Genomic DNA, 13,630 nt, shown 5'->3' on the forward strand with positions numbered 1-13,630 from the left:
CAGTAAAACCACAACCTAGCATGTTGCTTGACACCTTAGATTTCTCACTGTTTTTACACTGAAAGAGGCTGTTTATCTGACTGAAATAAATGCTTGAGTCTGTATAAGAATGCGGCCGATGCTATGACTATCGACAATGTGTTAAACTCGTGGCCATTGACCCTCACCCATTCCTCTCTCCCCAGGCGACTGTGGGGTTTGGGTTAGGCTTAACCCTGTATCTGACCCCATCTCCCTCTCTTCCTCCAGGTGGCTGCGAGGTGGACCTGGCTCGGTTCTTCCAGCTGATTAATGACATGGGAGGCATGCAGCAGGTGATGGACCTGAAGAAGTGGAGTAAACTGGCTGATCTGCTGCGGATCCCCAAGTCAGCCCAGGACCGTCTGGCCAAGCTGCAGGAGTCCTACCTCCAGTACCTGCTGTCGTATGACTCTCTGTCCCCCGAGGAGCACCAACGCCTGGAGAGGGAGGTGCTGCAGGAGAAGGAGGGCTTGGAACGCCTCAGGGGGCCCCTGGAGGGCCACACAGAGAGGAACCTGGCCCTGCCGCGCTACGAGCCTAAGAACGGGCTGGCCGGCAGTCTCGTGCAGCGCAGCAACGGTCAACTGTGCAGCCGGCTGAAGGAGCTGGACAGTCAGCAGCTGAAGGTGGGACGCCGGAGGCTGTTCGCTCAGGAAAAGAATAATGGGGACAAGACACAGCAGGAGGAAGAGGAGGCGGATATGGAGAAAGGTGTTCTCAGTGACCAGCACAAGTGTATTTACAAGGTGAGGCACAGGAAACAACAATGCACATCCTTTTTAAAACTGTGTTTTTGTTCATTCCTCTCACGCCTCCCACGTCATCTAGTTCCAGTCCTGCTTGCTTTATTCTGTTGTTCTAGGTGATGGAATGTAGGTCAGTGCTGAGCTGGTTGAAATGGAGCCACAGACAGCAGGCCTCTGCTTCTCTACTCCACATCTCTCTGCCCTGCCCTGCCCTGCCTCTCTCTGTGTCAACCCTGCCCACACTTCGGCCTACACACACATACAGTTGAAGTCGGAAGTTTACATACACTTAGGTTGGAGTCATTAACTTGTTTTTCACCACTCCACAAATTTTTGGTTAACAAACTAGTTTTGGCAAGTCGGTTAGGACATCTACTTTGTGCATGACACAAGTCATTTTCCAACAATTGTTTACAGACAAATTATTTAACTTATAATTCACTGTATCACAATTCCAATGGATCAGAAGTTTACATACACTAAGTTGACTGTGCCTTTAAACAGCTTGGAAAATTCCATTAAATTGTCATGGCTTTAGAAGCTTCTGATAGGCTAATTGACATCATTTGTGTCAATTTGAGGTGTACCTGTGGATGTATTTCGAGGCCTACCTTCAAATTCTGTGCCTCTTTGCTTGACATCATGGGAAAATCAAAAGAATTCAGCCAAGACCTTAGGAAAAAAATGGTTGACCTCCACAAGTCTGGTTCATCCTTGGAGCGTTTTCCAAATGCCTGACGGTACCACGTTCATCTGTACAAACAATAGTACGCACGTATAAACACCATTGGACCACGCAGCCATCATACCGCTCAGGAAGGAGATTCGTTCTGTGTCCTAGAGATGAACGTACTTTGGTGCGAAAAGTGCAAATCAATCCCAGAACAACAGCAAAGGCCCTTGTGAAGATGCTGGAGGAAACAGGTACAAAAGTATCTATATCTACAGTAAAACAAGTCCTATATCGACATAACCTGAAAGGCCACTCAGCTCCAAAACCGCCATGAAAAAGCCAGACCACAGTTTGCAACTGCACATGGGGACAAAGATCATACTTTTTAGAGAAATGTCCTCTGGTCTGATGAAACAAAAATAGAACTGTTTGGCCATAATGACCATCGTTATGTTTGGAGGAAAAAGGGAGAGGCTTGCAAGCCGAAGAACACCATCCCAACCGTGACGCATGGGGGTGGCAGCATCACGTTGTGGGGGTTGCTTTGCTGCAGGAGGGACTGGTGCACTTCACAAAATAGATGGATTCATGAGGAGGGGAAAATTATGTGGATATATTGAAGCAACATCTCATGACATCAGTCAGGAAGTTAAAGCTTGGTCGCAAATGAGTCTTCCAAATGGACAATAACCCCAAGCATACTTCCAAAGTTGTGGCAAAATGGCTTAAGGACAACAAAGTCAAGGTATTGGAGTTGCCATCACAAAGCCCTGACCTCAATCCTATAGGTAATTTGTAGGCAGAACTGAAAAAGTGTGTGCGAGCAAGGAGGCCTACAAACCTGACTCAGTTACTCCAGCTCTGTCAGGAGGAATGGGCCAAAATTCACCCAATTTATTGTGGAAACCTTTGGAAGGCTACCTGAAACATTTGACCCAAGTTAAACAATTTAAAGGCAATGCTACCAAATACTAATTGAGTGTATGTAAACTTCTGACCCACTGGGAATGTGATGAAAGAAATATAAGATTAAATAAATCATTCTATTCTATTATTCTGACTTTTCACGTTCTTAAAATAAAGTGGTGATCCTAACTGACCTAAAACCGGGAATTTAGGATTAAATGTCAGGAATTGTGAAACTGAGTTGAAATGTATGTGGCTAAGGTGTATGTAAACTTCCGACTTCAACTGAATACACACACACACAAACGACAGCTTCCTGACCCAGACGCTCCCCCTGCTGCTCTTCTCAAATCATGTCACAGGCGTCAAATACAACAGGTGAAATTTTACAGTGAAAAACCTTAGTGAAATTCATACTTACATGCCCTTCATAACCAACAATGCAGTTCAATAAATAGTTTAAAAGTAAAAATCAAGTTAAAAAATACAAAGTAACACAGTAGAATTACATAACAATAACGAGGCTGTATATAGGTGGCCCGGTACTGAGTAAATGTGCGGGGGTACAGGTTAGAGGAGGTGTGATGTAATCTAGTTTCTAACCCTAGCCTGCTGTGTGTCTGTGATCATGACATCTCAAACGCCGTTCTGGTCTGGATTCCATTTTAATCTTTTCCCTCCCCAACACAAGCAGACCCATAAGACGTGAGCTCAGTACAATTACAGTAACCCAGAGACCGTACAGGCAGTTTTTAACCACGCCATCATGGCCCCTCCAATCTGCCGAGGCATCCCGGGGAAGGTTCATATTAGCTAGTCATGCTCAGAAACGTTCGACATGGAGCTGCAGAGACTTGCATACAGTACACTCGGGTCATCCAGTCTTTCATTTTTCATTGCATAATTTAGCCCTGGTGTGTGCATGGCTATATGTTTCTCTTAAAGGCTTAAAGTCCATAGGCTGGTATTTGCTTTTACAGGGTACCTGACTCTGTTTGATGCTAGTTGTACTATGTGGCCAATCTTGTGTTGCAGGGGAAATCTGTATCTCTCACCAACTTCTTTAGGATAGCCAGGAACACCATGACCATGTGCTTTAACAAAGAGCCCGGTGCTGCTGAGGTCGAGGTAAGAATGGCATGTCTTAGTCACTACTGTAAATTGAGCTTCTTCTTTTTTTTAGTGTGCATATTTTATCGACCACCCACTATCGACCGCTCACTTCTCCTTTTTGTCTTCCTTGACAGCAAGAATACTGGAGGATAGTGGAGCAGAGGCACTGCCATGTGGCAGTGCATTATGGGAAAGTGGACACCAACACACACGGAAGTGGCTTCCCTGTGGGAAAGTCCGAGCCATTTTCTAAGTAAGAAGACCCAATGTCATCACACACTAAACATAGAAATACCCAATATGGTCCCACTTTATATTACGTTTGGCTTCATAAAGCCTTCATAATGCCTTCATAAGCACTACATAAATGTGTTAATCTATGACCATATCTCATGCTTTTATAAATGGTTAATAAATTTGGCATAACTGACAATCACCAATGTCAAATGTTTCATAACCCGCTATGTCAAATATGATACAGTATGACAGATTTATGAATGCTTTGTGAAGCCTCAATTTATTGATATGTATTGGTGCTTATGCCATAGAGTGGGTTATGTTGTATTTGACATTGGCGGTTATGCCACATTTGTGAACCCTTTATAAAGCATGACCTACAGTTATACATTTGTAACACATTTGTGTAGTGTTTATGAAGGCTTTTATAAGCTGCTCGTTATTTAAAGTGGGACCAACAATATCTCTTGACTGGCCACTGTGGAATGACTGTCCTCCATCTGTCCCTGACAGTGACTGTTTGTACTCCATCTAAACCTGACAGTGACTGTTTGTGTACTCCATCTAAACCTGACAGTGACTGTTTGTGTACTCCATCTAAACCTGACAGTGACTGTTTGTGTACTCCATCTAAACTTGACAGTGACTGTTTGTGTACTCCATCTAAACCTGACAGTGACTGTTTGTGTACTCCATCTAAACCTGACAGTGACTGTTTGTGTACTCCATCTGTCCCTGACAGTGACTGTTTGTGTACTCCATCTAAACCTGACAGTGACTGTTTGTGTACTCCATCTGTCCCTGACAGTGACTGTTTGTGTACTCCATCTGTCCCTGACAGTGACTGTTTGTGTACTCCATCTAAACCTGACAGTGACTGTTTGTGTACTCAATCTAAACCTGACAGTGACTGTTTGTGTACTCCATCTAAACCTGACAGTGACTGTTTGTGTACTCCATCTAAACCTGACAGTGACTGTTTGTGTACTCCATCTAAACCTGACAGTGACTGTTTGTGTACTCCATCTAAACCTGACAGTGACTGTTTGTGTACTCCATCTGTCCCTGACAGTGACTGTTTGTGTACTCCATCTAAACCTGACAGTGACTGTTTGTGTACTCCATCTGTCCCTGACAGTGACTGTTTGTGTACTCCATCTGTCCCTGACAGTGACTGTTTGTGTACTCCATCTGTCCCTGACAGTGACTGTTTGTGTACTCCATCTGTCCCTGACAGTGACTGTTTGTGTACTCCATCTAAACCTGACAGTGACTGTTTGTGTACTCCATCTGTCCCTGACAGTGACTGTTTGTGTACTCCATCTAAACCTGACAGTGACTGTTTGTGTACTCCATCTAAACCTGACAGTGACTGTTTGTGTACTCCATCTAAACCTGACAGTGAAAGTTTGTGTACTCCATCTGTCCCTGACAGTGACTGTTTGTGTACTCCATCTAAACCTGACAGTGACTGTTTGTGTACTCCATCTAAACCTGACAGTGACTGTTTGTGTACTCCATCTAAACCTGACAGTGACTGTTTGTGTACTCCATCTGTCCCTGACAGTGACTGTTTGTGTACTCCATCTAAACCTGACAGTGACTGTTTGTGTACTCCATCTAAACCTGACAGTGACTGTTTGTGTACTCCATCTAAACCTGACAGTGACTGTTTGTGTACTCCATCTGTCCCTGACAGTGACTGTTTGTGTACTCCATCTAAACCTGACAGTGACTGTTTGTGTACTCCATCTAAACCTGACAGTGACTGTTTGTGTACTCCATCTAAACCTGACAGTGACTGTTTGTGTACTCCATCTGTCCCTGACAGTGACTGTTTGTGTACTCCATCTGTCCCTGACAGTGACTGTTTGTGTACTCCATCTAAACCTGACAGTGACTGTTTGTGTACTCCATCTAAACCTGACAGTGACTGTTTGTGTACTCCATCTAAACCTGACAGTGACTGTTTGTGTACTCCATCTGTCCCTGACAGTGACTGTTTGTGTACTCCATCTGTCCCTGACAGTGACTGTTTGTGTACTCCATCTGTCCCTGACAGTGACTGTTTGTGTACTCCATCTGTCCCTGACAGTGACTGTTTGTGTACTCCATCTGTCCCTGACAGTGACTGTTTGTGTACTCCATCTAAACCTGACAGTGACTGTTTGTGTACTCCATCTAAACCTGACAGTGACTGTTTGTGTACTCCATCTAAACCTGACAGTGAAAGTTTGTGTACTCCATCTGTCCCTGACAGTGACTGTTTGTGTACTCCATCTAAACCTGACAGTGACTGTTTGTGTACTCCATCTAAACCTGACAGTGACTGTTTGTGTACTCCATCTAAACCTGACAGTGACTGTTTGTGTACTCCATCTGTCCCTGACAGTGACTGTTTGTGTACTCCATCTAAACCTGACAGTGACTGTTTGTGTACTCCATCTAAACCTGACAGTGACTGTTTGTGTACTCCATCTAAACCTGACAGTGACTGTTTGTGTACTCCATCTAAACCTGACAGTGACTGTTTGTGTACTCCATCTAAACCTGACAGTGACTGTTTGTGTACTCCATCTAAACCTGACAGTGACTGTTTGTGTACTCCATCTAAACCTGACAGTGACTGTTTGTGTACTCCATCTGTCCCTGACAGTGACTGTTTGTGTACTCCATCTAAACCTGACAGTGACTGTTTGTGTACTCCATCTAAACCTGACAGTGACTGTTTGTGTACTCCATCTGTCCCTGACAGTGACTGTTTGTGTACTCCATCTAAACCTGACAGTGACTGTTTGTGTACTCCATCTGTCCCTGACAGTGACTGTTTGTGTACTCCATCTAAACCTGACAGTGACTGTTTGTGTACTCCATCTAAACCTGACAGTGACTGTTTGTGTACTCCATCTAAAACAGTGACTGTTTGTGTACTCCATCTAAACCTGACAGTGACTGTTTGTGTACTCCATCTAAACCTGACAGTGACTGTTTGTGTACTCCATCTAAACCTGACAGTGACTGTTTGTGTACTCCATCTAAACCTGACAGTGACTGTTTGTGTACTCCATCTGTCCCTGACAGTGACTGTTTGTGTACTCCATCTAAACCTGACAGTGACTGTTTGTGTACTCCATCTAAACCTGACAGTGACTGTTTGTGTACTCCATCTGTCCCTGACAGTGACTGTTTGTGTACTCCATCTAAACCTGACAGTGACTGTTTGTGTACTCCATCTAAACCTGACAGTGACTGTTTGTGTACTCCATCTAAACCTGACAGTGACTGTTTGTGTACTCCATCTGTCCCTGACAGTGACTGTTTGTGTACTCCATCTAAACCTGACAGTGACTGTTTGTGTACTCCATCTAAACCTGACAGTGACTGTTTGTGTACTCCATCTGTCCCTGACAGTGACTGTTTGTGTACTCCATCTAAACCCAGTGACTGTTTGTGTACTCCATCTAAACCTGACAGTGACTGTTTGTGTACTCCATCTAAACCTGACAGTGACTGTTTGTGTACTCCATCTAAACCTGACAGTGACTGTTTGTGTACTCCATCTAAACCTGACAGTGACTGTTTGTGTACTCCATCTAAACCTGACAGTGACTGTTTGTGTACTCCATCTAAACCTGACAGTGACTGTTCACTCTCCGTTTCAGACATGGATGGAACCTCACTGTCCTCCCAAATAATTCTGGATCCATTCTGCGGCATCTTGGAGCCGTGCCCGGTGAGATTTCTACCCTAAACCCCTGATCCTCACTTTATCCCTCACCCCTGATCCTCAACCCCTCTCTCACACAAACCCTCACCCCTGATCCTCAACCCCTCTCTCACACAAACCCTCACCCCTGATCCTCAACCCCTCTCTCACACAAACCCTCACCCCTGATCCTCAACCCCTCTCTCACACAAACCCTCACCCCTGATCCTCAACCCCTCTCTCACACAAACCCTCCCCCTGATCCTCAACCCCTCTCTCACACAAACCCTCACCCCTGATCCTCAACCCCTCTCTCACACAAACCCTCACCCCTGATCCTCAACCCCTCTCTCACACAAACCCTCACCCCTGATCCTCAACCCCTCTCTCACACAAACCCTCACCCCTGAGGCACCTCTCTCTCCTGTAGACAATGGGAAGATCTTAGTTGCATACTCCTCGCCTCCTTCCCTAAACCCATTGGATAAGAATGCCAGAGGTCCCTCCCTTGTGACCTTTTCCTCCAATGGGTTTTGAGAAAGAGCTGAGGAAAGAGGACGCGAGGAGTATTGAGATCTTCCCATTGTGAGGCCTGTTGTGGTCTCTGCTGTTTTAAAACGGACTCCTCTGTCTCTCCGTAGGGGTGACCATTCCCTGGCTGAACATTGGCATGGTCTTTTCTACCTCATGCTGGTCTCGAGACCAAAACCGCCTTCCATACATTGATTACTTACACACGGGTGCTGACTGCATTTGGTAAGTATCCCAACATGATCACCTCTGGGTCTCTCTTCCTCCTCACAGGTAATGTGTACTGTACAAGGACATTACAAAGATATGTGGTTTTTCTAAGGTGACGTGGAATTAGCACCCATCTCGGATCGGGCTTGTAATTAGCTGATCAAATTCCATCCTCCTTGAACACACGCCAGTCTTTTGGAAATATGTATTTATGCCAAAGTGGCTCTCTTTAAAGCCACCCAGAAATGACTGGGTGGCAGCAAAGCCACAGACATTAGTGTGTTGTGTATTTGACCTGTTACGAAGGCAATGTTTATTCTCTTTGCATTAGCCCAACTTGAATGTAATGGTAATGAAGGGGTTGAGAAAGGGCATTGGCTGTAGACATCCAGCAGCCCAACCCCTCCCTGACTGTTTGTGTACTCCATCTAAACCTGACAGTGACTGTTTGTGTACTCCATCTAAACCTGACAGTGACTGGTTGTGTACTCCATCTAAACCTGACAGTGACTGGTTGTGTACTCCATCTAAACCTGACAGTGACTGGTTGTGTACTCCATCTAAACCTGACAGTGACTGTTTGTGTACTCCATCTAAACCTGACAGTGACTGTTTGTGTACTCCATCTAAACCTGACAGTGACTGTTTGTGTACTCCATCTAAACCTGACAGTGACTGGTTGTGTACTCCATCTAAACCTGACAGTGACTGTTTGTGTACTCCATCTAAACCTAACAGTGACTATTTGTGTACTCCATCTAAACCTGACAGTGACTGTTTGTGTACTCCATCTAAACCTGACAGTGACTGTTTGTGTACTCCATCTAAACCTGACAGTGACATCCATCTAAACCTGACAGTGACTGTTTGTGTCCATCTCCATCTGTCCCTGACAGTGACTGTTTGTGTCCACTCCATCTAAACAGTGACTGACTCCATCAGACAGTGACTGTTTGTGTACTCCATCTAAACCTGACAGTGACTGTTTGTGTACTCCATCTAAACCTGACAGTGACTGTTTGTGTACTCCATCTAAACCTGACAGTGACTGTTTGTGTACTCCATCTAAACCTGACAGTGACTGTTTGTGTACTCCATCTAAACCTGACAGTGACTGTTTGTGTACTCCATCTGTCCCTGACAGTGACTGTTTGTGTACTCCATCTAAACCTAACAGTGACTATTTGTGTACTCCATCTAAACCTGACAGTGACTGTTTGTGTACTCCATCTAAAGCTGACAGGGACTGTTTGTGTACTCCATCTAAACCTGACAGTGACTGTTTGTGTACTCCATCTAAACTTGAATGTAATGGTAATGAAGGGGTTGAGAAAGGGCATTGGCTGTAGACATCCAGCAGCCCAACCCCTCCCTCCCCATGTGTTCTACCTGCTCATTGGTGGTGACACAGGTGAGTAGCAATGTGCTAGGAGGTCCCTGAGATGAAGGCAAGTCATAATCAACATCATTGACCGCCTTCTCTCTTGAAGTATGAATGTTCCCCTCATCTTTTCATGGTGTGTCTGCATGTATTAGGCCAGGGGTTCCCAAACATTTTCACTCGGGGACCCCCCGTCCAGCACACGCCATGTTTATTTCTAAGGGCACAAGAACTGGTCATGAGACAAACTGTTCACGCCCCTCTTGTTGGTGGAGAGAATTTCCGGTTTAAAGCATATTTCCTGCAATTCTACACATTTTGTCATGGGGTGCAAAGAAAATGTTGTAGTTTTAAAGCAAATGTTCTTCCAATTCTGTCTAATGCCATGTCTAATGTGTATTCTTGTGATATTTGAGTAACCAAACAATTACAACAGTATCTATGTGCTACAACATATAAGTAAAAAAAAAAGTTAGCTGATCATGGGCTTGGTGATCTGGACATTTCTTAAGTTATAAATAGCTTGATAAAGGTACACAATATATACAAATGAGTGGATTTGGCTATTTCAGCCACACCCGTTGCTGACAGGTATATAAAATCGAGCACACGGCCATGCAGTCTAATATACAAACATTGGCAGTAGAATGGTCTTACTGAAGAGCTCAGTGACTTTCAAAGGGGCACTGTCATTTTATTTATTGAACCTTATTTTAACTAGGTAAGTCCGTTAAGAACACATTCTTATTTTCAATGATGGCCTACACTGGCCAAACCTGGACGACCCTGGGCCAATTGCGTGCTACCCTATGGGACTCCCAATCACTGCTGGTGGTGATACAGCCTGGGTGCCACCTTTACAATAAGTCAGTTCGTCAAATTTCTGCCCTGCTAGAGCTGCCTCAGTCAACTGTAAGCGTTATTGTGAAGTGGAAACGTCTAGGAGCAACAACTGCTCGGCCGCAAAGTGGTAGGCCACACAAGCTCACGGAATGGGGCCACCGAGTGCTGTAGTGTGTAAAAATGGTCTGTCTGTCACTTGCAACACTCCAAACTGCCTCTGGAAGCAACCTCAACACAATAACGTTTTGTCGGGAGCTTCATAAAATGGGTTTCCATGGCCAAGCAGCCACACACCAGGCACAATACTGCTGGAGTGGCGTAAAGCTCGCCGCCATTGGACTCTGGAGCAGTGGAAACACATTCTCTGGAGTGATGAATCACGGTCCACCATCTGAGAGTCCAACGAAGAATCTTGGATTGGCGGATGCAAGGAGAACGCTACCTGCCCCGAATGCATAGTGCCAACTGTAAAGTTTGGTGGAGGAGGAATAATGGTATGGAGCTGTTTTTCATGGTTTGGGCTAGGCCCCTTCGTTCCAGTGAAGGGAAATCTTAACGCTACAGCATACAATGACATTCTAGACAATTCTGCACTTGTGGCAACAGTTTGGGTGAAGGCCCTTGCTTCAGCATTTCAAAGCCTTGTGCACAAGCGAGGTCCATTCAGAAATGGTTTGTTGAGATCAGTGTGGAAGAACTTGTCAGGGCTCTGTGCAAGCCAGTCATCAACTCCATCGGACACCTTTGGGATGAATTGAACGCCGGCTGCGAGCCAGGCCTAATCACCCAACATCAGTGCCCGACCTCACTAATGCTCTTGTGGCTGAATGGAAGCAAATCCCAGAATGGAAGCTGTTATAGCATGGGCGGGGACCAACTCCATATTAATGCCCATGATTTTGGAATGAGATATTCGACGAGCAGTTGTCCACATATACATTTAGTCATGTAGTGTGTGCAATGACTAACACAAGAGGAACTGATGATGAACTACCCAATTTTGGAAGTGCACCTGGCACCTTCTACGATTTATAACTTTCAAGAGTAAGTTTAAAGCTGCCCCCTCGCATCCCCTAGTTTGGGAAACACTGTCCTAGAGTTACAGGAATGGGCCAGACAGCCTGTCTACACGTGCCAGAGTTACAGGAACGGGCCAGACAGCCTGTCTACATGTGCCAGAGTTACAGGAAGTGCTAGTTTGGGATGCTCTAGAACAAGCGTAAGTCTGTTACACTATTCCCAGAGGACTTAGTTGTCCAGTTCTATAATGCAATCAAGATCCTCCATTTTACAGATGAAACCACAGACGGACTGACCGCTCTACCTACAGGCCATGATCCGTACAGGCTGTGATTCCCCACAGGAAAGCGGCCTCTCAGGCTGTCATTCACTCTGTCAACCTTCTCTCTCGCACCTCTTGAGGCAGTGCATAAGCACAGACCTTGATCTGACTGTTCAAAGCTGAGGGGTTACACACACACACACACACACACACACACACACACACACACACACACACACACACACACACACACACACACACACACACACACACACACACACACACACACACACACACACACACACACACACACACACACACACACAGTTGGATGAGCCTGAGTGGTCCCCTCTCGCCCTGCCAGGTATTCTGTTCCTGCTGAAGAGAAGGTGAAGCTTGACAAGGTGGTTCACACACTGCTGCAGGCCAACGGGACCCCTGGGCTGGAGATGCTGGAGAAGAACATCATGATCTCTCCGGAGGTGCTTTGTCAAGAGGGTATCAAGGTCCACCGCACCGTCCAGCAGAGTGGTCAGTTTGTGGTCTGCTTCCCTGGGACCTTTGTGTCCAAGGTCTGCTGTGGCTACAGTGTGTCGGAAACCGTTCACTTTGCCACCCCCCAGTGGATGAACCTGGGATACGAGGCTTCTAAGGTAAGGCTGGAGCTGCTGTCTGCTGCCTCCTTGTGGCCATTTAGAGATATAGCTCATTGTCTACAACAGTATCACTAGAACAGGGCTGCTCACCCCTGTATCTGGAGAGCTACTCTGTCCTGTAGGTTTTCGCTCCAACCCTAATTTAGCACACCTGATTCTAATAATTAGCTGGTTGATGAGATTAATCAGGTTAGTTCATTGGGGATGGAGCTGAAACCTTCATGTTAACCCAGTGTCTCTCTGCCTTCCATCTGTAGGACCTTAAATGCCGACACATAGCCAAACCCTTCTCCATGGAGAAGTTACTCTACCAGATCGCCACGGCCGAATCGAAACGCGAGAACGGACACCTTCTGACAACAATCTCCGCTCTTCTCAAAGACCTCAGGTGAGTAGCCATGGAAACCGGTCACATCAAAACATGGATGCTGTTAGCGTCAGCTGCCATGGCAGTATGATCAAAGACCCCAAATGCACTCCATGCTTTAATGGATGGGCTTAGTGTCTACATCAAGTTGAGTTCTGTTGTGGCGTTTGGAATCACTGAGTTGTGTTGCTCTGTCTGCTCCAATAGGAACATAGAGATGAGACAACGGCAGGAACTGTACGAGGCGGGGCTTCTGTCTTCTGCCCGCTACGGAACACACGACAACAACCTGGTGCCCGGCGACGGACGCAAGAAACCCAGGAAGTGGCTGGCGCTAGAGTCCTCAGAGAGACGCTGCCAGACCTGCCAACACCTCTGCTACCTGTCCATGGTGAGAGCTGTGCCATGGGGAATAGTGCTAGGGCTGGGATACGGAGACTAGTGCTATGATTAGTTGAACTAGCGCTGGTGCTGGGTGAGGATGAATGGAGTTGACCACTCCATGAAAATATGTGTTGTGTTGTCTACACCAGGTGGTCCAGGAGAATGAGAACGTGGTCTTCTGTCTGGAGTGTGCTCTGAGATACGTGGAGAATCACAAGTCCTGCAGAGGCCTCAAGATGATGTATCGTTATGATGAGGTAAGATGCCTTCCCAGAAAACCGGGAACGTTCCCAGGACATTAGCTAACATTCCCATTTAACTGCGCTATTCAATCTATTGCTGAAGCGTTACAGATTGCGCGATGGACATGTGAAGTACATTTTCCGATTGAGCTGTCACATGCAACATTTACCGTGAACGTAGTCTCCACCACGTTGGGAACATTGACTTTTTAAGTTTAAATTGGGCTTTAAAGCTGAACCTCCGCGATACGGATTGAATAGAGCCCTAAACTAGTTAGGGTTTTATCTAACATTAGGATGATTATGTCCCAAAAACATTAAAATATATATTT

At 45.7% G+C, this 13,630-nt stretch overlaps 1 protein-coding gene across 8 annotated transcripts in view; it reads left to right on the forward strand.

The window, feature by feature from the left end:
- The window catches only part of LOC124043411 (protein Jumonji-like), a 109,390-nt gene that overhangs the window by 91,556 nt on the left and 4,204 nt on the right, over positions 1-13,630 (forward strand). For all 8 annotated transcript variants that reach the window (XM_046361993.1, XM_046361996.1, XM_046361994.1 and 5 more), the window contains exons 9-17: positions 250-767; positions 3,382-3,474; positions 3,594-3,712; positions 7,359-7,429; positions 8,044-8,158; positions 12,014-12,302; positions 12,563-12,693; positions 12,880-13,063; positions 13,206-13,313. In XM_046361993.1, coding sequence (XP_046217949.1) covers positions 250-767; positions 3,382-3,474; positions 3,594-3,712; positions 7,359-7,429; positions 8,044-8,158; positions 12,014-12,302; positions 12,563-12,693; positions 12,880-13,063; positions 13,206-13,313 — 1,628 coding nt within the window. The remainder of the gene's footprint in view (positions 1-249; positions 768-3,381; positions 3,475-3,593; positions 3,713-7,358; positions 7,430-8,043; positions 8,159-12,013; positions 12,303-12,562; positions 12,694-12,879; positions 13,064-13,205; positions 13,314-13,630) is intronic.

Source organism: Oncorhynchus gorbuscha, linkage group LG09, assembly GCF_021184085.1.
Source record: "Oncorhynchus gorbuscha isolate QuinsamMale2020 ecotype Even-year linkage group LG09, OgorEven_v1.0, whole genome shotgun sequence".
Classification (NCBI taxonomy): Eukaryota; Metazoa; Chordata; class Actinopteri; order Salmoniformes; family Salmonidae; genus Oncorhynchus; species Oncorhynchus gorbuscha.